A 24,158-nucleotide genomic window follows, 5' to 3' on the forward strand; every position below is an offset into this window, starting at 1 on the left:
CATACGTCAAAACAGCGCACAAGAGAACTGCATACGTCAAAACAGCAAAGGGAAAAAACAACATGGCGACAAAACAGCGCAGGTAAAAAACAGCACTATAGCCAACAGCACACGGTGTAAAACAGCCCTTAAACACTAAATTTTCAAAATATACTCAGACTGCCTTTCGCGTCTTTATTGACACATTGACTGATGACTGCTGTCCCCCCATTCTTTTTCACAGCGAAGTTGATTCCTGCAGATCCTCACAGTCTGCAGGCACTGGGATGACGTCAATGGGGGAATATCCAAAGCGATTGTTTGCCTCGAAGTCTCCTTCGTTAGCTTCCACCTCCTTCCAGAAGGCTTCAAAGTCTAATGCTGGTCCATGGCCTCCGTATTCTTCGGGGAGGACTTCGGGCGAGATCTCCTCGTGCAGGCTTTCAAAATTTTCGCCGTGGAACCTCGCCTAAGCAGGAGAAAACGGTTACAATGGAACAAACTTCTGAGGAGTCACAAATCTACTAACAAGCGAATGTTCCACAGAAAAGCATTTTTTTCTTTTTCTAGAAAACCAAACCCAAAGCTAGTTAGGTACTAAACAATAGTTGCAATACATGCCGCTGAGCTAGGCACTTGCTTCCGTGTTTAATACGCGGCATGTGTCTTTATGCATGATTGCATTTCTTACCCGTTGGGCTAGCTTGGATTTCGTGAAGGGCTTGAGGAGCGCGAAGAGCATGTCAAACGCGTATGACTGCCTTACGATGTGCACCGCTTTCAGTCGTATTGGCATACAGTCCTGGAACCAGAGAAAAAAGCGCAAAGTAACAGGGTGTTGATATTCTCATTGCATGTGCCTTCAGTGCAAGGTGTATTGCTTTTCATAAGTAGTAGAATGTATATTTGCCCTCGAACCGCGATGTACTGCTTCGTATTGATCTCAGTAAGCAATATACGCGCCCAGACAGATGCTATGAGATGCGCTCTGCGCTTTCTTTTATTTTAGGTATGAGTTTAAAATTGTTTGAGAGAATTACACTCATACAATAAATTAGCCGAGGAAATAGCGGTGGCACAAAATTTATATGACACAGCGAAAAAGGCAAAAACTTTATTACCATGCACATATGTATATATAAATGTTCCATGGTCTTAACGTGCACTGACATCGGGCAGCACAGGGAAGCCTCTCCGGTGAAAGCGAAACGGAGATGCGTCTGCGGGCTGTGCGAGGTGGTCGGAATTACTCCGCAGCCCTCCACTACCCATTACCTCTTTTTCTCTTTCTACTTTCACTCCTACCTTCCTTCCTTCCTTGACCGCCCGGATCAGGTGTCCACAGAACAAGTGTGACAGATATGACGATGATGTACCTTTCCTTTTCTATGAACCAGTTATATACTTACTGCACTTTGTTGACCGAGCACACAAAGCTGCACATTTAAGCTTAGATGTTGTCTGGTATTTTTACTTCTCAATTGTGAATTATGAATATATTGATGGGAATGGTGTAAACATCCTATCGTTATCAAGATTTTGCTTTTAATGTCTGTCTTCCGAACCCATCATTTATTTAAGAGCCCCGCCGGGGTGGTGCCGGGGTAAGACGCCCGACCACTGTGCCGGAGTACCCGGGTTCGAACCCGACCTCGGCGACTGCGTTTCGATGGAGGCGGAATAAGGAGGCGTCCGTGTGCTGTGCGATGTCAGCGCACGTTAAAAATCCCCAGGTGGTAGAAATTACGCCGTAGCCCTCCACTACGGCTCCTCTTTCTCTCTTTCCACTTTCACTCCCACCTTCCTACCTTTCCTTACGGCGCGGCGTGGTTGAGGTATCAACCTAAAAACAAGTGAGACAGTTACCGCGCCTTTTCCTTCTTATAAATCAATCAATCATTTATTTAAGACGGTCATGCAAAACCAATGTGATGATTTTTGACAAAATATTTAAGAAATAAGAAGCGCCCCGAAGAGAATCTGCTGGCATTTTTAAAGGTCCACGGAAACGGCCCCCAAGAAACCACTGATAAACGTGATCAGTGTGTAGAACACATCCTTTTGAACATTAACGCAAAGTATAACTCCTTGGAACAAAGCCAGCGATTTATTATTAATTTTTAAAAACAGCGTTTTTTGAAATTCGCGGGCAGAGGAAATGTCGCTTGGCGGTGTCGCATGGAACTATTTCCTAATCCCGTGACGTCACGGGTCGGTTGACTGGCAAGGCTTGCTAGAAGCTGCCATTCGCTGCGGTCACTGCAACCATGACGTCACGAACACACTTCCGGTAGCTGCGAAAGTCGTCTGCTCGTGCGCTGCTCGAACTCTGTGCGGGCTGTTACAGCTCGCCGCCCTTATCGGTTAGGTGGCCATTGCCCATTAAGTGCAACAACCGAAGCGACGCAGGGATCGGCAGAACGAAGCTGCATTTACAAATATCTTATTTATATAACGTGGTTTCAGGAGTATCGGAGTGTCGTCCGACGAGGCGTCAACAGCACGGTCAAGCACCGCACGATGGCAGCACCTCCTTGACCGCCGTAAACATCGCCGCTGTGGCCCCTCCTCCCGCATACCGTTCGCGAACCACACGGCGGATCGTTAACACACACGGCGAACCACACGGCGGAGCACCGATGTCCGAAATAAAGCGTGCTAAAATTTGTTGGCGTCTGGAATACTGAGCCGAATATCAAGTATGAAGCCCTCGTGGGAATCGCTGACCAGCAGCAAATTGCTGGTAAGAGCGATAGCCGTGATACAAGCTAGTTTCTGCTCAAGCCAGCTGCCGCTGGTGCATTTCGGCTGATCCGATCTGCTCGTACTAGCTCTGCGATTAATGCGTCGGCAGAGTTAATCCTATAATTATTTTACTATGGCAGGATAAGAATCACTATAAGGCAGTTTCATAAGTAGACGATTTACGACAGCGTTGATCATGTTCCAAAGCGTCGACCGCCGCGGTTTCGAAGCGAAACAATAGGCCTAGCGACGACTAGGGACGGTCACGCACGGCGCCGGCGTTCGCCGCGCTCGCACGTTCCACCCCCGCGGTAATTGTGTAACGTACCTCAGCCTGCTCGCGGCATCCCGTGCTGCAAGCGTTGCAAACTCGTGTACTTTCATAGCTAAGGCCGCGTATTTTTTGGCGTTCTGCTCAGCAACAAGCCGTTCAAACGACAAGGCACGACAAGGCTTCAGTACGCAGTCGCTGCGCTGTCGGCCGTAATCGAAGACGTCGGGCGGCACCATAATCTATACATCGATCTCTAAACGTGATACAGTGGGCAAAGAATAACTTTGTGAAGCAGACCCGCTCGTACGTTTCGCGCACTCGGGCGCCGACGAGTAGCTTCCGTCAACAGACGCCGTCATAACCTCGGTTTATACGACGCAAACCGAGGTCGTCAAGCTCGGTTTGCGGTAACCGCGGTTAGTGGTGCAACCATAGTTTGGTCCGCCGTGTAACATAGGATAACCACGGGTTCGCGGTTACACTAACCGTCGCTGCGCGAACTGGCGAAATCCTCAGGCGTGTGCGAGCGAGGACGGGTTGGCGCGAGTACGCCAGCGAGCGAGCGCGCGGCAACCGGAAGTTCGTCGAAGTGACGTATGTCTGGGCGGAGCTTTGAACTTGCTTGTATTCTTTGTTTTTTTTTTTATGGCTCCCTTCGGCGTACGAGTTAAGGGGGAAAATTGGAAGGGTCATTTTTAATCGCCGATATCTCTGGTGTTGCAGAAGCTAGACCGAAAATTTTTGCGGGAGAATGATGGGTGGTTAAATAACTATCAGTGTTATGGCGTTGTTTACCCTTCTTGGTGACCCCTTTCTGGGGACCTTTAACTATGCGGCATTATTGAGATTTACTAAATTGCGCTGATAAAGAGCTTCTTGCGGAAAAAGGCTCATCTCAATAAATTTTGTCAAGGTGGCTTCGGGATACATCACGTGACAACCATTCTACGGGCAGTTTTTGTGCCCGCAGTCATTTACCTTATATTTGACTACAAGAACTGCTGCAAATACTTAGTAGTCACTATAGCACTTAGTTAACCCGTGTCCTCCTACGCCTCTCCTCCCTCACCCTTTCACTGCTTCCTTGATCCGTACTGATGGTCACTTTCCAAGTCTGTAGTTAGTACTCGGATGAGTGCAGCTCGCATCTCGAGCCCCGATCCCTCCTTGTAGATTATTAGTAAATATTGTTGTTCACCTGAATGTATTCAAAGGCTCTTCTCAGGAGGCCGATGCTCATACTCAAGAGCTTGTCAGCAGTGAACCCGCCGAAGTCTACCAGGAGCACAATCCCTAGAGTTTGCACTGCGGGATTGCACGCCATATGTTCGTAGCATATCAGGCCGGCACGATGGAAATCCATGTATGGAACTTCATCTGGTATCCACATACCTGCAAAGAAAAGCAGCGCCGATTACAAAACATGGGACATCAAGCTGTGCTTTACGTACACATGGGCCTTCTCGTTCTTCCACCACTGGGAGCGGACGTGCGATTCATGGGCTCCGTTGACAATCTTCGATTGCAGCGGATTAGAATACTGGATCACCATATATTTAGCATCCACGGGTTGCCTTCAACACCTGACATCGCCTGATACCACCAGTGAGCCTGTGAGTGCCACATTTTCGGCTGTCTGACTTCTCGCTACCCCGTGAAGAGCGCTAACCCTAACGGCCAAGGGGTTGGGGTGCCTTACCGCCGCGGAGACGCCGGTGCGCCCGCGGATGCGCGGCATAGCGTTCGCGCAACGCGGGTCTAACGACGCTCGCCAGTGAGTGCTCCCGCTTCATTGATGACTACCACGACCACGATGAATTCTCTAAGAGGCTACGACCCGATGGAGATGGACTTCACTGATGTACCAACATCCCAGCAGCAGCTGATGCCCCCGCAGGATCTCCCGAAGGAAGACAACAGCCATGGCTGGAACATATGGTCCCGGCGCAACAACGACAGAGCGGCGCAAGCTAAATCCACGCCTCCCAAGAAAGAGCAGGAGAACAAAGAACACCGAGAGCCTCCTGCACCGAGACCTCCGCGTCTACCGAGTCTCAGGAATTTTCCATACAAAGTCATCATCCGACCTAAAACCACGGTGGATCTGCAATCTGTGGCTCCACGCTCCTACGATCTCGAATTAGGGATCCAAGCAGCCCTCAACACCCCTCTACAAGAAAAGCCAACGCTGAGCGTTGTTAGCCAGCAGAACATTATAATGGTGTGTACTCACTGTGAGGAAGACGCGTTCCGCCTCGCCAAGCTTAATTGTCTGCACCTCGACGGCAAGAGTATAACGGTCACCGCCTATGTTGCCTTGCCAGATGATGTCTGCAGGGGTGTCATAGATAATATCAAGCCTGAAGTGAGTGATGACTCTATCTTTCAAGACGTGTCCTCACCCAGCCATACCATCCTGGGAGCGCGCCGACTGGGCAAGACTACGTCGGCAGTCATCGTCTTCGCCGGGCAGAAGGTTCCCTTCACGGTCAACTACGGGTGGTCAGAGCGCCGCTGCTACATCTACCGGAAAACAAGGGCGGCTTGTATCAACTGTGGAACGCCAGGTCACCGAGCAGATGTCTGCCCGAAACCCAAGGGGGCTGCTTGCCAAACCTGTGGAACGCCGAGTCCAGATGAGACGCACGAGTGCACACCCGTTTGCGCGCTGTGCAAGGGCCCGCACAAGACTTATGCAAGAGACTGCAAGGAGAAATTCCAGAGACCGCTGAACAAGAACGCTAGTGCCGCGTCATCAAACGCGGCATCAACAACGAAACTTGAAGATGAAGATAGGAGCAGGCCAAGGCAGAAGAAGCAGCCTGCACAGCGACACAGAGGAGCGTCGTCATCAGTCTCCCGCTCTCGTTCCGCCTCCCGCGGCCGTTCCAGCTCAAGACGCCGGGCAACAGGCTCCACCCAGAACGCCAGTCACGTGGAGGCGGGTAAAGAACAAGGGAAGGAGAACCTCATCAAGACCACCGGGGCGCTGAAGAAGACGTCCTCGGGTCAGCTTTCAGATTCGAAGGTGAGCTTTGCAGAGTGGCCTCCCCTCCCCTCGTCCTCCCCTCAGAATAACACGGAGTTGGCAGCACTCAAAAAATAGGCTCGCACTTACAACACCCGGTAGAGAACTGCTCGAGAAGATCCATGTTAATCAGCCCTATACAATTGACCAAAGGGAAGAGGTCCCACGCGATGTGAGAAGACGCATCAACGTGTACCCCATTCCGCGGAATATGCATCCCGCATATAACATCGAGAGGAGGATAGCAAGAGGGGAAGCCCTGCAGAATAAATGGGACAAGCAGACTAACACCCTTTACGTGGACGCAGCAGGACCACACAATGGAGTCATGACTATCGTAGTCTCAACGCCTGCGGGGTCGATGGTGAACTGCGCCTCGGTGAAAACATCTAACCCCACTCACGCAGAGGAGGCAGCTATTGCATTTGCTGTAGCATCTAACCCCAACGCCGTTGTGCTCACTGATTCTCAAAACGCCTGTCGCAACTTCAATTACGGATTAATTCATAAGTCAGGGTTATCATTGCTAACTAAGCACCCACCCAACCAAGCATCAATCATCTGGTTTCCCGGTCACCTGGAACTACCAGGAGGAAACGAAGCCGCTCACAGGCATGCCCGAGCTCTTCTATACCGGGCGTCTCCCCCTGATGACCATGAAGGGTGCCGTGACCTGATAGGTTTAGCAGTGTATGCTGACAATCTCGCGCCGTACAGAACAGCCAGAAAGGAGTACCCAACACCACACAAATCCCTCAATAAGTTAGAAGAGAACATCCTTAGGAGACTACAAACCAACACATACCCAACACCAGCTAAATTACACCTGTGGTACCCTACACTATACTCTCCGCAGTGCCCACACTGTGGAGAGGTAGCTAACCTCTACCATATGGTGTGGACATGCCAATTTAATCCCTTAGTTGACTCCATTCCCAACCCCTCGGAGGAGCAGTGGGAGGCTATTCTGCTCAGCGATGATCCTGACCGTCAGCACTGGCTGGTGGGGAGGGCCAGCGCAGCAGCAGCAGCCAATGGACTACCGGACTAGGCGGCCCACCCACATGTTCTGAGAATACTGAATAAATAAAGATGTTTTCAATCAATCAATCAATTACGTACACATCTGAGCAAGTATGTGCCAACTACATGCCCTGGAACCATCATTTAAAAGGTAGGCCGCCGATTACGATATAAGATAATGCGAAATTCGGGTATTCTTCATTTGTGAGTCTCATCACGTGGGGGCGCACTGACATTAACAATCCGCGCACGTAACCCTTGCCTCGCGCTAACTTTTTCGTTACAAATGGAGCGAAAGTTTTTCCTATCAAGTCATGGTTGTATTCCTGGTCATTAACATTCCGCGTATCCCTGCGTGATCCTGCGGAGGGGTGAGAAGAATGAGGAGGTAGGAACCAAGTATGAGGCGCGTCTTATTATGTGTCCTCATTGTACCATGCCACCTTTCGGTGATTTTTTTTTTTTGCTACCCCTTTTGCAATCGCTATTTAATACTGGCTTGATCGAGATATATTTCGCCCGAATTCCAGAGCTCGTTTCTGCAGGGCGATGCACACCGATCCATATTTCTTTCTCGAAGCAGCGATGACCATCACTGTCACAAGTGCCTGCAGACAAATTTTTAACCAGCCTATTATAATTATTATTTTTTTTTTTTAGAAAAGAAAAAGTCCAAGATGACCCGTGCAGGTATTTAGGCATTTAGGAAGTGCGATCTCGTTGATACGCTGCCGAAAAGTACCGAGGGTTTACCGCCACTGTGGTTTGCTTATCACAATCGGTTGCAGAGGAATATATCAACGATAAAACCACCTATTTAATGAACAGTATACAACAGGTGCTATAAATCGTTACTGGGACACTCGCATCTATTCCACGCCACATACGCATATAACCTATTTATTAGGGCGAAAGCTAACTCAGTTGGCGTAGGTCCGTCAATATAAAACCAAAAACGCAGGTATTTTAGTGGACAGAGAGCCCGGCTTTAAAATTACGATAAAAAGGGGTGAACTCTCAACAAGGGCACAAATTTTTCTCATCTTTAACTTGTGCTCGCATTCGCTAAGCAGCTGTAGCCTCACGTTACTCGGTCGGACACGTTGATGCCCGAAATGAATATTGAATAAAAACTACTGCTTAACATCTCTGAACGTAGTCTCGCGAAGGAGTAAATGCTGTGGCAATACAGTTCATCTACGAAAGGATAATGACTCGTTCAAAAATACAAGAAATTGTTTAGAGTAAAGACACGGAGTAAAGAAGTAATCTGTATATTTCAAGAGAGATGGTAAATATAGTGAAACTAGCCAATTAGGCACATATTTCAAACAAACTTTCAGCAGAGACACTTGAGACTTCTTACGTATGAGGATGCGACTGGAGCATAATTACTGAGTCATGGCTATGCTTAATGTTTTTGTTAAATGATCTAATCCTTACAGCCCATTACTATTAAAGTGCTAAGGTTTGTTGCGCTGATTATGCGGGTCATGAATCGTGATTATGTAAAAGTTTGGAATGCCGCAAAAGTCACTTGAATAATGTTTCGGGAGCCATGTCATCATGTCTGAAACGCTCGCAAAACAATTAAGCGGCAGAATTTACACTGCATTCCTAAATGCTACATATATGGTACTTGCCCGGCCGAAAGACGAAGATGGAGCGACCATGCACGTCTTTCTGAGGCATCATCATATACAACTTCCGCGCAGCCGGCAACACATTGCTGGGCAGGAACTCGGCGTATACGGACTCGCTAGAGGCTCGGTTTCTGTAGTAGTTTCGGATATTTCGCAGAGCCCCCTCGACGTCGTACTTTCGGACCCGCAGGAAACGCAACAGGAACTCATCATCCTTCCTGGCGTTGAGATCCGGTTCAGCTGCGCAGCGACATGAATTAGTACGTGCAAAGGTGGCAGTGTTAAAAGGAATGATCCGCCCTTGAGTAAAAACTTCAAAATGTTATTGCTAGGCCCAGAGGGCGCAATACATGCATATGACACTCTCGAAACTCAAACCGTATTGATAATGAAATGAAGCTTCTCTCTCAATCCTGAGGGAAGCTACCTTTAGAAAATCGATCGAAATTTCTTCTTCACGGCAGAAGGGAATGCAATAAGTGATACTCAACGCAAATATATTTTTACATCCACAGTATGGGGTATACATTTTGGTCACTTATGGTTCTTGTTTGTTCACTGACATCGCACAGCGCCCGATAGAAAGCGGAGGGAATGCGAAGCGAGGAGAATAAGAGGAAGCATATCAAGGTTACTGCTGCTTGCACTTTGCCTGGATGTATAAGGCAAAACTGGCATCGTGTCTCGCAGTACCGCAAATATCTATTGCGGTGCTTGCGGTGATATAAAAGAATACGTCATATGCTGTCCCGATCACGATGCAGCTTAGCGAATCCAGCTCGCCTCCGTCAAGATGGCGACAGTGTCACACCAATCTTTGATTGATACTTCTTTCCTTGTTAAAATCAGACAGCTAGGAAGGGGCTTTCCTGCCTTCCACGGTTTATACAGGATGCTGGACTGGACTCCCAACGGGGACAGCGACACCTTGATTTTCGTGGCTAATAATGCGCTTAGATACGTCGCGGAACTGCGTCAGAAGCCTTTGCATTTAATTACAGTTTGATCCTCTGCTGTGGTCAGACGATTGTCGATTTAACGCAAGACTAGACTAATCCGTAGACACCATTGGTCTCAACTCAAGTCGACACAAGGAACAAATGCTGCCTCCTAGATGGAAGGCAATACAAAATAGTAGGAATCATCATCACGGCAATGGCCAGTAGGTGGCGAAAGTTGTGCATATGTATGTACTACTTACAGCCTGTATCAAACGTTTACAGCCCAGGGAGTTTGCTTTTAAGCCGTATATTATGACTTCTGTAATAATCGTGAAAGTCCTAGCCATTGGAGAGGGTATGACGAAAAATCTTCTTGCCTTCAGCAAGTATGGAAACCTGGGAATGCATTACGAGCCACATAGTATCGCTCAAAAGTAGACCCCCTGGGCTGTAAACTTTTGATAAAGGCTGTACATGCGCTTGGCCAGTAAGCCGCCGTAGCCGCCACCCCACAGCAAATGTTGGCCGCCCAACGAGAAGTTTGTCCTGAATGGATGCCAACGACTAATCATTTGCTCAGCCTAGCTATGACTGATGCGGTGCCTGGGCTGTTCATGTGTACGTAGCGTCAGGTGAATCGGAAAATGTTGCTGGCGCAGCCCAGAGTGAAACATCAGTATTTAAGCTCGTTATAACTAGGTTGAGCCGGGATAAGTCCCGCCTTTTTTTTTCTGGGTTGCGGTGCAGAAACAGCGGGGGCTATTTCTTTTTGGTTTGCCCTCGAATACAATTGATGTTAAGCAAACAAAATTAATATTTCGGTTATTTTATATTTTTTTTTTCTCCGCCAAGAATAAATCGAGTGAATATTAGCGGAAGTTTTCCGGAAATAAAACTTTCCGCAAGTCGGTTATTTCCTTTATAAGCATTTGATCACGACATATACTCCGTCGCTTGCATTATCATCACAGTGTTGAGTCCTCCCGCGTATTTTTGGAAACGTGCTTTCGAAGAAACTGACGTCCGGAGAGTTTCCGGCGCTTATGGTACGCCCAAGCCACCTTGCGAGTGCGGTGTGAAAACACCAGAAGCAACGTTTTTGCTCTAGGTTTCTGTCACTGTAATCCGACGTGCTGGTAGTCGCGTTTCCTGATGCATATTTAGAATTTAAGTGGATCAAGCCCAGCGGCACCAGCTTTTTTTTTTTTTTTTCGAGTACGGTAGTTACAAGCGCGGCGTTGATTCTGGATGCATCTCGCATACGCAAAACTGGCTGGACGCGTCTGCTGCACACGCAACTAAGCGCAACTGCCGACTTCCCTCCACACTGCGTGATCAACGCGTCTGCCAACTGGCTAGTTTGCTCATGCCCCTTTGTATCATGACGTCTCACTTCCTGTCCAACAATCAGCGCTCAGCCTTACCACATGCCCTGATTCCACCGATATCTCGACGAATCAAGAAATGACTTCACACCACAGGAAACCGCCAGATTTTGATGCTCTTGTGGACTCTATTGTACTGGCATTAAAAAAGGCTATTTCATTTCCTCTGTATCACTACAACTGACTCATCAATTTTCTTTTCGCGATGCGCATTACTTTAATAAGTTGGGAATCCGGTCATGGGCGCTATGTCTATACGCAGTGCACTTAGTTATCCGTCACGCCGGAACCATCGAGAAAACCCTTAAGAATTCGCACAGTAGTCCTCAGTGAAAGCATACTCGTTTCAGGCCTCGCTGTTAGCACCATCTCGGTTCCTTTTGCACGAACCGGGCTGTATGCGCTTTCAGCGAAATGCGCTTTGCTTATCTTCAACAAAACCATCCTACTCACTCGGCAGTTAGCCTGATAGCAGAGCACTGCGGACTGTCACGATTCAAGGATTGAAGCTTAATTTGCTCAAAAACAAGCTTTCCATCTCATCATGATCATGAGGACTCAACCCGCTGCCTCTCCCATATTCCTCCAATAACCCGGTCCTATGCTAGTTGTATCCACTTGACCCCTGCGGAATTATTAACCTCATTCGCCCGCCTAACTTTCTGACCTTTTGTCACCCGTGCTTCCATTTCCATGTACCCTGATCCATATGTTAAGCATCCCGCCACGGTGGTGCAGTGGATATTGCACTCGACTGCTGGGCCCGAAGATGAGGGATCGAACCCAGGCTGCAGCGGCGGCCGCTTTTCAATGAAGATGAAATGCAAGGCGCCCGTGTGCTGTTGCGATGTCAGTGCACGTTGAAGAACCTAAGGCGGTAGAAATTTCCGAAGCTCTCCATTACGACGTCTCTCATAGCCTGAGTCGCTTTGGGACGTTAAACCCCCTAAATCATAAATCATTGCGCCCACCACAATAATAGTGACTATATATCGCCACTCAGAACCACTGTACATTTATGTTTCTAAATATCAATTTATTTTCTAACCACGATAAATTATTTGAATGAAGTTCCCCGGTGTAACAATTCCCACGACATTGAGAGCATTGATTATTGAGAGTATCTGACGTATTGTTTTGTTTTTGTTGTATTTTATTGCTATGCATTTGTAATTATGTTTGCTTTCTATGATGCTACTGCTGCGTATAGTTTAGTGTATTTCTGCGCCTCCCACTGGGACCAAACTTCAGGGCCTCTAGTATACTGTAAATTCATTACTGTAATTAAATAATCTATTTTCAGATTATCATAACGCGCCATTATAGAACATATCTTGCAATATTATGATATATTCTCGTCTTGCCCAAATTCCCGTGCTATGTACTGCTAGGGATGAGTAGAAACCAGCTGTGTTCCTACAGTTCAACCTAAAGGAGATAGAAGTGCCGCAGCCTAGCAAGCGAAAACATGTCACTTTCAGGACATTTAAACTTTTGGCATTATAAAATTAATGCATCTGAAGTAGCCATGGCAATTGTCGCATCTGTACCAGAAACCTGCCTTCTTACTGAAAGCTGCGCTTTAGTGCTTACCTAAATGCTTTCTGGCCTGAAAGATGCGGTGTGATCAGCTTTGTTCAACTGAAACTGATTTCCACTTAATGGGATGGCGTTTATGCGAGGAGTTTAAAGAACTTCGTCGAAGTAGTGTAGATTAAGTAGTACGCTATTTCTGTGTCAGATTCACTCACCTTCTAAGTGGAGCTTCAGTTCCGCCAGGGCCTCCTGCCTCTTCGCAGGCGTCTCTCCCAACTCTTCGTGAGCTATTCGCTGCAGGCTAACGGAAAGTGCACCATGTGAAGTATCGATCACTTCATCGAAACATTTCTTTGCATAAACACCAGTCATGGTAGAGATACTGTGTAAGAACGGCAAATTCGCGCAGGTGAACCGGGGCACTTGCAGCGCAGACGCCTATGCTTGGCTATGGTCACAACTGACTGACAGCGAAGAATTCTACCCGGTAAACAAGGACGTGCATGTCCGAAAGACAGGTTCCTTTCCAGGCGATGTCAAAACAACAACCGGTGGAAGGGCGCGCGACAGGCGACCTTGGATAATGGTAAATCTCCTACTATGTTCCTGTGGCGTTTTCGCTTCGACGTCGTGCAAGCCTTCTCAGTGCTCACTGGAGGAGCAGTGAGAGGCGCGGCATAAAGTAACTGGAACAGTTCCAGAAGAAAGAGGGGGAGGGGGGGGGGAGTAATCACGTGCGATGGGAGCGAGGGGATACACGCCTTTGGCCTCGGTGAAGTTGTCCACTCGAGCTATTAGAGAACGTTACCATGTGTGACGTTCAATGTACACGTTTGTTGTTCTTGCACGGATGTGTTGTTCTTTGCACAGACGACTGGGTTGCGGTTAAAAGTATCCTCTGAAAGGGATCATATCATTTTGAAGAAATCTCTTGTAGTAACTGTCGTCTGAAGTGTACATTGGAGGATGGAGCTTACTAAGGAAAAAAAAAACACAGTACTCGTGCTCAGTACAGGTAAAAATACCTAGTGCTTTTACTTAGATATCAGCGAACACTAGAATTTAAGAAGTCGAGAACAGGCAACTAATAGAGTTGCCTGTTTCCCACATATACTTGACACAAAATCATTGGCTTTAAAAAGTTATGGGTGATTAAAAGAAAACTCAAAGATGTACATATCAATACGAAGGACGCAGCCTATAACACCTGTATAAGATCGAAGCTTGACTATGCATATGTGGTACGGGACCCGGGTAATGTTAAGGATAATAAACTACTACAGCTCCTTCAGAGAACAACTGTGCGAGTTACTAAAGGGAAATACAAAGGAGAATACTCGCCGACAATTTTAATGATAAAAACAACTATCAGCCATTGGAAACATGCAGCAAAATTGCCGTTTAACACAACATCACAAATACGTGTTTATAAAGAACTCAACGTAACTACCCCTGTATGTCTTAAACCGATCAGCACCAGGGAAACAAGACATTATATACTGAGCAACGTTAGTTAACTGTAATGTTTGCCAGGAATAAAACGTGCGAGTAGAACAATAGAAGAATCGAATCATTTTAAACCAGCCAAAAGACGAGACACAGGAAAGAAGAGAACAAGACAAGGCTAAACTAACAACTGAATATTTATTGATGGAAAGAAGACAACGAAGACTCGTTCTGAAATGCGCGCGCACAACCCAACCGGTGAAATGGCCGGAAAAGGAGAAGAAGAAGAAAATTCAGAGTCATGGCCTAACTATCGATTTTTCTAACAGAGCCAATTCCTTACAAATGAAGGCTAACCAATGCCTTAGCCACACACTTGTCCTTAGCCTTAGCAATGTAAAACGCCTCAACAAACTCTCGACAGAATTGTTTACCATTGCTGTAACCTACCAACTCGCGCAGTCGTCAACCTTGTTGAAGAATCGAATGCTATTTCGGGCAGCGATGTCGATTCCAATAAATTTGCTAATAAGTTGGAAGGTGCTTTCGTCTTATTATATGTTTCGTGATTATTTGTTGTTTTTAATGTTTTGAGGAATAAAATTATTGTTTTTGATGTCGTAGGCCCTCCTGCTTGGGCCAGTGAATTGACCCGCATTGTGTCTAAATAATTGCTGAAAATAAATCTACACCTTTAGACGTAAGAGAATATTGGCTGGTCAATCTCATCTGGGGCAATAAACCTTAGATAGGACGTTTGTAATGCTGTGCTGTGTCTCGTACAAAAATATCAGGGCTGAGGCCGTGGAATTGCAAGGCCTTGCGCACAATAAGCACTTTTTGTGTCGTAGAGATTTATTTAAAGACCTGGTATAATTTGTTGTAGTATGCAGTGCACTACACTCACAATGATTACGTGACGCTGCGATCAAAGTGCGCTCGAAAGGGCTGGGGCCTCGCGAATTTATGAAATCTCCTTCAGGAAGGCCCATCCTAATAAATCCATTAATTAGGCGATTGTCTGTGGCACTCGGCAGAGGTCTACTTCATGAAGTTCCCAAAGACACATTCGTGAGTTCCGTGAACTGGAGCCGATCAGCAAAGCCATGGTAGGTTCCGTTATGCAATGGTCGCAATTTTAGCGCTGGAAATATTTAGCGCTGGCAGCCTGAAATGGCTTGCTATCGTAAAATATCTCGTCTTCCTTCGTTTTCATTAAAAACCAGAAAATGCAGCAAACTTCAGCTATGTTCACTCAGACTTTCTTGGGTTTCCGTGGCGACGACACATTCCTTAAATTGATACTATTGCAGTACCGTATATAAGCAACAGTACCAGCTTAAGCATTCTGGGTCGACTTTGCAGAGTAATGCTGTTTTACATGCTGTAACAGTAATGACATTTCATATAAATATAAGTTCTCTCTTATTTCTCAGTGGTAGCCCAGATATTGTCACGTGGCGTGACAATGCCGAAGGGAACACACGATGAGACTAGGGTTGTACTGAAGGCAACTGTTTATTGAGCTGACTTGCGCCCGCAAAAGATTTGTGCAATTCGGTGCTTGTCAGTCGAATGCCCGCTGCATTCTTCTGTGCCCCATTTAACGTCACCGCGGAAACATCTAGATAAAACAGTCACAGGTGACTACAGCAATTGAGAACGATATGTGGAACCAGACGCACGCGGCTGCAATCATTCCAGATGCGCTATAGAGAGAGTGATAACACCGTGTCTCGGCGACACTGATCGTAATCATAAAAAGAACGCAAGGTCCTTCTGAGCGCTGCATTCAAAATGATAAGACGGCATGCCAGCCATTGGCAGCAAAAACTTTGAGAACACTGCAGAAGTCAGCATCGGCGAAATGCGAAAGCATGCGCGTTTGCTCCTCTTTAGTAGCACCTAGTCGTCTTTGGTGCCTCTTCAGCACTTTTGAAAGTCATGATTAGACACGAGTCATGGTTATGGACTTACACGAGTGATGGACTCCATAGTCATGCACATTGAATCTCCGATCTGTCTGACTCATGACGAGTGGCCATGACTCATTACTAAACTATAATGACTCACATGACATGACATTGATGTACCACTGGCCATTGCATATATATTTATGACTACCAGTCTCATCCCACTGTGAAGCCATATCACACGTTACATTTTGCTTCCATATTTTGTTTTCTCTTTTGCTTCCACGTTTTGCGAACACGTTTTCGTGAACGCAGCCAAGTAAGGTTTTGGCTTTAATAAAGATTACAATGGTTCGCGGTAATGCTAATTTATATTATATACATTTGCCTTGCTGCTTCCTTCTGCCACGCGCCTATATCTGTTTCTTCCTCATGCATTCATAAAGTAGGATGTCTCCCATTTTTTTGTGCTTGAATAACTCCTTCATTGGATCGAAAAGCCGGTTGCGTCGGTGTGACACAGTTGCCACCTGGCAACCGTGGCAAGTGGCAAAGTGAAGTCATGGATGTTAACTATCCTCTTTCTGGACACCAAGGAAGAGACTGGAAGGTGGCTGCCGTGAGAAGATCCAATGATGGAATAACAATCTTGCAGGTTAGTGGTACATATTTGGTCGAAAGAGAGGAATTTCCATACCTCCACTTTTCCACCTGTGAAATGTGGTAAGCGTCACACAGGTAGCAGCTGGCTGTTTTGCTTACCAAACGTATTAGGTGATACCATCTTCAAAGCTTGGGGCGGAAAGGGGAGACTGCAAGGTGGCTGCCACGGGAAGGTGGACGATAATATTAAACATCTTTTTCGGCGATGTATTGTAGATGCAGTCATCCAGCGTGTGTGTGTGTGTGTGTGTGTGTGTGTGTGTGTGTGTGTGTGTGTGTGTGTGTGTGTGTGTGTGTGTGTGTGTGTGCGTGTGCGTGTGCGTGTGCGTGTGCGTGTGCGTGTGTGTGTGTGTGTGTGTGTGCGTGTGCGTGTGCGTGTGCGTGTGTGTGTGTGTGCGTGTGCGTGTGTGTGTTGCGTGTGTGTGTGCGTGTGTGTGCGTGCGTGCGCTCATGACATGGATGATATGTGTGATACATATGCTTGTGCACGGAAGCTCACAGTGTAGTTCTTAAGCTACGGTATTCTCACAGCTAATGGTAATTGCGCCTCTCCACAGTCTTAATGAGACATCGTCTCGATAATGTTGAACAGGACACTTGGCGTCTGCATCGTAGTCGGCGTTGTGACCGAAGAATCTAGCATGTCTCTTGGAGGTGTCACTTGGCAGGTGGAACAGCTCGGCACTGATTCGTGAGCGGGCTGTGTGCCGTCACCAGAAAGCTTGACACGGCAAAGTTGGCATCAATTTTAAGCAGGGTGAGAATGAAATCGAACCCGGGAACCTTGAATCCCGGCTCCCCCACGCTACCTCTACGCCGAGCAGGCACGTTCATACAGCTTGGTTAAAGCGAGGCCTTATATCAATGCCAGGTGGTCGGTCACGTGATGTGGAAGCTTTCGCCTGCAGCTACATGCCCGCATGTAGCATGTGTGAGATAATAGCGGAAGAAATCAAAGATTATTCAATAGTACAAGCTCAGCCCGCAAACGCCTGCTGAACTGATACTAAGCGAGCTCCGCATTGAAGCAAGGCATAAGGGCACGAGAGAAAGGTGTGCCTGTGCAGACGCCCTGAGCCGTCCTACCCAATGTCACTCTGAACTTAAGAAGAAGCCTGTAATTATAATAGCGCACACTCGCTGAAATACCCACTGCTCGCTCTAACCTTCCCTTGAAAAAAAGTAGTCTTTAGGCATGAAAGGGTCCTTCTATTCTGTTCAAAATCGGTCCAGCGTCATACCGGAACCGTACGAAAGTCGACGACGAAGATGAAAATAATATGATTCTATTATTAAGTTTGCTATAGATGTCTAGCAGGATAAAAAAAATTCTTTCCACGTGTGACCTTGATACAGGATTAAGCCAAAGCCAAAAGTCGAAAAAGCGTCTCTAATAACTCCATCATCAGTTTCTTTTTATTTACATTTCGAAATCTCATATGGTTTCCACCTCATGAGGTTGACCTAACCTGAAATTACCTCAACCTCACTGAATGAGGTATCGACATCCAGGAAATCCAACCTCAATCTCACGCGTGAGTTTGAGGTTGACGGGGTCCTCATTTTATGAAATGACGGCCCAAGCTTTTCGTTGCTGACGCGGTTAACTCCTAAGTGCGCCCTTTCTGAAGCGGAATTCGAACGTACCGTTGAGGTGCCCATGCGAAGAAGTTTGATGTTAGGTTACCCCCTATTTGGACGATCGGATGCTGCAGCCCCCTCCCAGCTTTCGGCGCTATACCGTAATATCCACTTAGCCTAAGCCTAGCGGAGAACGCTTCCCTCTCGTCTTCTGTGAGAGAGCGTTGTTTCCAGGACGCAAACTTCTTATACACCCCATATTTCGTCTTGTTGGTGAAGATGCCTGCCTCCGGCTCAAAAACGTAGAAGTGCGCAAATAACATATTCACGTTGTCACCGCAGTAAATCTGTCTGATGCCGTAAACAAAACAACAAGCCAGAAATTTTTCTGCGCGTGGATAGTGCGGAGGAGTACTGTTTCGCGTGTTTATGCCCTTTTCCAGTCACTCTCGTCACGGCTCCTTCCTTAAATTCGATTTATTTATTTATTTGATTAGTATCAGGGCCGTTGAGGCGTTACAGATAGGAGTGGTTTAACTACTTATACAAAAATTACAACTAAGGAGAATTTTAGGGGGATGCAGGGGACGCAGTATTCTTCTAGGACGTCCGCAAAATGATAGGGAAGATTTTACACTTAACCCTCATAGCATTCGGTACCCCCGATTTCAAACCAGGACACATTTCATATGATCTCGCAGTGGCGTTGGGCCTGCATATAGTATATGAAGAACTAAGATGGCGGCGCGTCACGCAGAATTTGACGCATGTCCACTGAGAGACTACCTTAACGAAGCTATTGTAAGGTAGTGCGAAGTTATCAATATTGTGGGTTCGGCGCCTGATTGGCTCCCGCCATGCTGGAACTTAAAAATCATTAAAAGAATTTCAGCCATGCTACGTCAGTTAAATACGGCTGACGGCTGTTGTGTAAAAATTTTCTATATTTAGTGGTTCTTTAACGTGCACTTACATCGCACATCTCACGGTCGCTTTGATTTTCGCTTCCATCGAAAAGCAGCCGCCGAATCCTGGCGGTGGCGCGCCGACCTCCCGTGCGCTGTGCGATGTCAGTGCACGTTAAGGAACCCCAGGTGGTCGATGTTTTCGGAGCCCTCCACTACGGCGTCTCAAAGACTGAGTCGCTTTAAGACCTCAAACTCCATGAATCAAATCAAACTAATAAATGTCTGCGCTGAGTAGTGTTTAACGCACACGACTATTCACGACAGGAATAGAATAACCATCACGATTTTCTTTTCGAAACGTCGCTTCATTAGTACACACTTTTCTGGCACACTCCGATGACGCCACTCAAGAGAAGAAATGAAAAAGCACGAAGAAACGAGGAAAACCTGCACAAGGCCATCCCAGCCTTTTATGGTGGCCTTCTTTTTCGTGCGCCATCTTTGTATATACCCGTTTCATAAATACATACTCTTGAATTTTCCAGATAAATCTCCTTGACCTCCGCTCCTTCTTCCTACTCAGCGTAGAACGGGAGAAAGAAGATGGCTGCACAGTATGGAAGAGCACTGGACAATGTTTGAGAAAAGGGGGGAAGGGGGGGGGGGCTTAGTTCGCAAGCCGAGCCGACGTGTCGACAAGGAAACTTGTCTTGGTCTTGGCCCAGACGAAGACAAGTCCCCTTGCCGGAGCGTTGGCTCGGCGTGCGAACTGAGCCCCCCCCCCCCCCCCCCTTCCTCTCAAACACTGTCCAGTACAATGCTCTTCCTTCCTACTCATATGTTCAGAACCTACCATGCGCGAGGTACTGCAACGACAAAACGTCTAATACACAAACATACCAGCATTATTTACATTATATAGCGATAAAATATGAAAAGGGTGAGCAAGGCGGTACAGCTTATAAGATGCACCTGGTATACGGAAAAAACGGCCTGCGATTTTACCCGTTGCCAAGCGTTTACCATGAATGAAGAGGTAAAAAATGTATTGCTATTGGCTGTTGTTCACCCCTTGGATCTGAAAGGAGCCGAGAAATCCAGGAGGAACGAGAAGGATAAGGAATTCGGTAATTTCTAAATCTCAGTGTCTTAGCGGCCATTTATGGCATCCTATTAAGAGTTAGAATTTATTTAGTAGACATCTTTTGGCTGAAATTAGCGCCTAGACGGAAATATTAATAGGATGCACATTTTATTTATTTATTTAGCTATTTATTTCACAGTTACTACCAGCCTTAAAGAAGGCCTTAGGCGGGAGTGAGACAAACAGTATAAAAGAAAAAGATGCACAGCAGAAAAAACGCTCACAAGACGCGAATGAAAGCAGCCAATCAGACACAATCAGCCCGTTTGCACCGACAGCCAACAACAATATACGGTGATGAGTAACCTGAACATGTGCGCACCGTCCAACAGCAAATGCGACGACCAGGCATAAAGTGAAAGTTTGAAGAAAACAAGGAAATTACGGGTAAACGGAGATAGGTGAAGCCCTCGTAAGCAAATCGCTATATATATGATCAAACAGTAGCCGTTCACGCTAAGTGACTAAGAATCTTTCTTCAAGTTTCTAACAAAGGACTCGGTAGTCTGGAATTCCGCAGTTTCGGCAGAAAGTGCGTTCTACTCGCTAACTGTTCTCGGGGAAAAAAAATGAGTTCTTAAAGTATACTCTTTCAATTTTTTTAACGGTTTCTGCGCGTGGTCCGCGAGTAACTTGTTAGACAAAGATTCTTGTCTATATCATGCTTACTGTAATAAACTACATGCATTGAAGCCATTTAATTTTTAGCAAGCAATGGAAACCGCAACGTAGTCTTTCAAAACGGAGCGGACGCAGTGACGTCACTGCTTTTTAGCCGACAGCTCAGCGCGCACCGCATTAGCTCACCCGGATGCCTACAGAGACGGACTGCGAAGGGTAGAGCTCTTCCACAGCCAGGAACACGGTTCCTCCGTATTTCGTTCTGTTGTTCCTCTCTCTGTCTTTCTCTCTCTCTCTCTCTCTTTCTCTCTCTCATGTGCCTGTGCTGTAGCTCGGCTCCGCAGAATGCACGCGGAGGGCTGTTGCACCAAGGCGTTGGGCCCGTAGCTCTCTTCATCCGTTTCGTGATCGAGAGTTGCCTGCTCCCTTGACGGTAGCAATGCATTCGAGTCCGAGTCAAAGGTATGAAAAGCGTCCAAAGCTCTCCCGCGCCTCACGTACGAGGGTTCGCATGTGTCGTAGGGACAGCACGGGCTGCCCCACAAAGGTCATTTGCTTGTCTTGACGAGAGTTAGAACTTCTGTTAAAAATTCGTTTTGGCCAAACTGCTCAAAACGAATTTTTAACAGCAGTTTTAACTCGCGTCAAGACAAGCAAATGACCTTTGTGGAGTTTCGCAGCGTCTGTGGGGCAGCCCGTGCTGTCCCTTCGTTTTGGCCAAACTGCTCACTGCTTGAACTGACTCCGCCGCCACCCAGGTGTGCCGTGCTATGTGACTCCTGAGCTGCCCTCAGCCGCATTCGAATCACCGGCCGGGGAACTCCGCTGCTGTGTCAGATTTGCGCGCGTCTCAATGGTCTCAAGCCCTTGGCGGAGCGTGGCTGCGCTATACGGGCACAGTGGATCCCCGGGCACTGCGGCATAGAGGGCAACGAACGTGCCGGCGAGCTCGCAACCGCAGCACATGAACTCCTTCCTAGCGACGAGCAACTCGCTTTGGAGGATGTACGTGCGGTAATCGACGATCACCTCCGGACGCAGCACCCCGACCCACGCGTCGCAAGAGATGAGCGCATTCACAGTGTCAGCGGCCGCTCGCTGACTCGGCTGCAACGCGCAATGATCCTCCGTGCACGCATTGGATGTGTGTGGCCTGGGGAACGACGGATGCGCCACGGACTTGCCACTAGTGACGTGTGTGACGGCTGTGGCGCGGTAGAAACTCTCGAACATCTACTGCGCTGCACCGCGCTAGCCGAACCACGACGTGAGTTGCTGGCGGCTTAGAGCGCAGGGGGTAATCCCGGACAGCGTAGCTGTGCTCCTGTGGCCGCCGGGCAGTGCGCGCGTCCGCGAGCGAGCTCACGTGAGCCTGTGTGAGTACATCGAACAGGCAGGCTTGATGACCCGCCTATTTCACCTCACCAGATAGTGCGCGCTGTGACTGAACGCTCCACGTGTGCTATTGTGAACAGTTGCCTGGACGCAGAGCTATTGCGGAGGCCCGCCCGATGTGCCGAGTGTTCAGTGACCTAAGACATTTGCGGGTGGGCCTCAAGTTAACTACTGTATACTGTACCATAGTGTATATATTTCTTTTCTACCCTTTTCTTTCTCCCTATCACTCACCTCTTTGATTTCCTCTACCTTCTCGCTATCCCTTTATTTCCGCCGCCCCAGTTCAGGTGCTTCAGATATCAGATAGCAGATACCGGGGCTGGCAAACATCTTTTCTTTCCTTTTGTACATACAATAAATAACCACTACAACAACGACAACAACAAACTGCTCAAGACGAACAATCTAGTGCCATCCTGCATGCGAGTCCGGTTATTAATCACCAAGTTTTGAATGGCTGCTACGACAGAGATACCTTATGTAAAGCCTCCACAGAAAAGACACTGGGGTACTCCGCACAAATGAATGAAACCAAGCTCTCTATTTCAAGCAAATTATTTCATGAAATATTCTTTTTTTCTACTGAATTCGTCTCACAGAACCAAGAAGAAAGACAATGTCCGGTTCCCTATTGACAACTAGGAACAAAAATGGCCTGTCCACGAGGACCTTGCGCGTTTCTTGTTCACACAGAACCGTGGCCGAGTCGGCAAAGCCACTCTCTGTATTCAGTGGTGCAGGAGGCCCTGTTCGACCGACCTGAAAGAAAGCAAAATGTTTTGCTGCCGAGAGAGCGACGTCTGTATGCGCTCCCTCACAGAGACTCGTTAAATCGGCGGCTTCCGTGAAAGCATCACCTTCGCCCATTGCCAGAAGCAAACGCTTCAGATCGGTGGCGCAGGCGACATTGAATCTCGGCAGGGTCACCTCTATGTCCCCCTGCTCTCTCAGCATCGCCAGGCAGTGCAGAATCTTCGGTGCGCTCATTGCTTGTTCGATGCTGGCGAGACCGTCGACATCGTTGGGCAGAATAATTATGAGCGACTGAAAAGGGCACTCGAATGGCAGCTCAACGAGGCTCGCTCCGAGGTCTGAGCACTCGGCTACCGGATACGGAGCCGTCTGCGTCATCATAGCAACTTTGGAAGATCTGTACTTTGTCTCGTGGAAGGTTCCCCTTGGAGCGCTGTCGAAACGGCGCCACCAACGGACTTCCTGCCGAAGTAAGCTGACGAATACAAGCTTCGAGCTAGCATTGACATCCTCGCGCTGCAGTGCCTGTCCCGGGTCGGCTACAGAATAAGAAGTCGTGGCCCGAACGAAGGCGTCCATGGTCAAGCGACACTGCTCGGCGCTGAAGGCGAAGTCTTTGCGGTGGCCGTGCACCGACAGCTTGTCCATGGCCGCCGCGTACTCTTCAGTGAGCTTGACGTGCTCGGAGTGGTAGAGACAGGCGTACGCTGTAAGGCGCAGGCCATCACGGACGTACCGAGGGGACGAGATGCTGTTGCTGCAAGGCAGGTCTCGAGACCAGCGTGCGAGGCGCTCCAGCAGCGCACCCTTGTGGCAATTCCAGTAAGAGGCGTGCAAGATGCGCGCAAGTTTGGCCGCGGTGTCCCCTCTTGCTGCGTAGTGGACCATGGCGAGGGTGCAGGCCACGAGCCAGGGGCAGAGGACCAAGTTGCTCTGGTCACTAGACAGACGCATCTGACGGTAGAGATCGACGGGGAACTGCAAAAGTGGCCCTGCCATCTCAGGCACCATCCCGAAAGAATAGACGTCCAGCCTGAGAGAAAAACGTCACATGTCGGTGACGTGGAGCACATTCTTTTACGCTGTAACTGTTGTGCGAAAATGCGTACCTACTGACGGCGTAAAAAGCGATATGGCAGTACAATGTAGAAAGTGTGTACAAAGAATATCAGAGCAC

General features: G+C 47.8%; 2 protein-coding genes across 2 annotated transcripts; both read right to left on the minus strand.

Moving 5' to 3' along the window:
• Window positions 1–167: 167 nt before the first annotated feature.
• Window positions 168–12,926, minus strand: LOC146186133 (alpha-tocopherol transfer protein-like). Its single transcript, XM_084605627.1, has 5 exons — window positions 12,770–12,926; window positions 8,693–8,932; window positions 4,197–4,390; window positions 671–781; window positions 168–448 (listed from the first exon to the last, which is right to left on the minus strand). Exons 1-5 carry the CDS (start codon window positions 12,924–12,926, stop codon window positions 218–220), a joined length of 933 nt encoding a protein of 310 aa, XP_084461753.1. The 3' UTR covers window positions 168–217.
• A 9,881-nt stretch (window positions 12,927–22,807) lies between these two features.
• LOC146186134 (iris-like) lies at window positions 22,808–23,992 on the minus strand. Its single transcript, XM_084607991.1, has one exon. The coding sequence runs from the start codon at window positions 23,990–23,992 to the stop codon at window positions 22,808–22,810; it is 1,185 nt and encodes a 394-aa protein (XP_084464117.1).
• Window positions 23,993–24,158: the final 166 nt, after the last annotated feature.

This window comes from Amblyomma maculatum, chromosome 6, assembly GCF_055883805.1.
Source record: "Amblyomma maculatum isolate TAMU_Amacu chromosome 6, ASM5588380v1, whole genome shotgun sequence".
NCBI lineage: Eukaryota > Metazoa > Arthropoda > Arachnida > Ixodida > Ixodidae > Amblyomma > Amblyomma maculatum.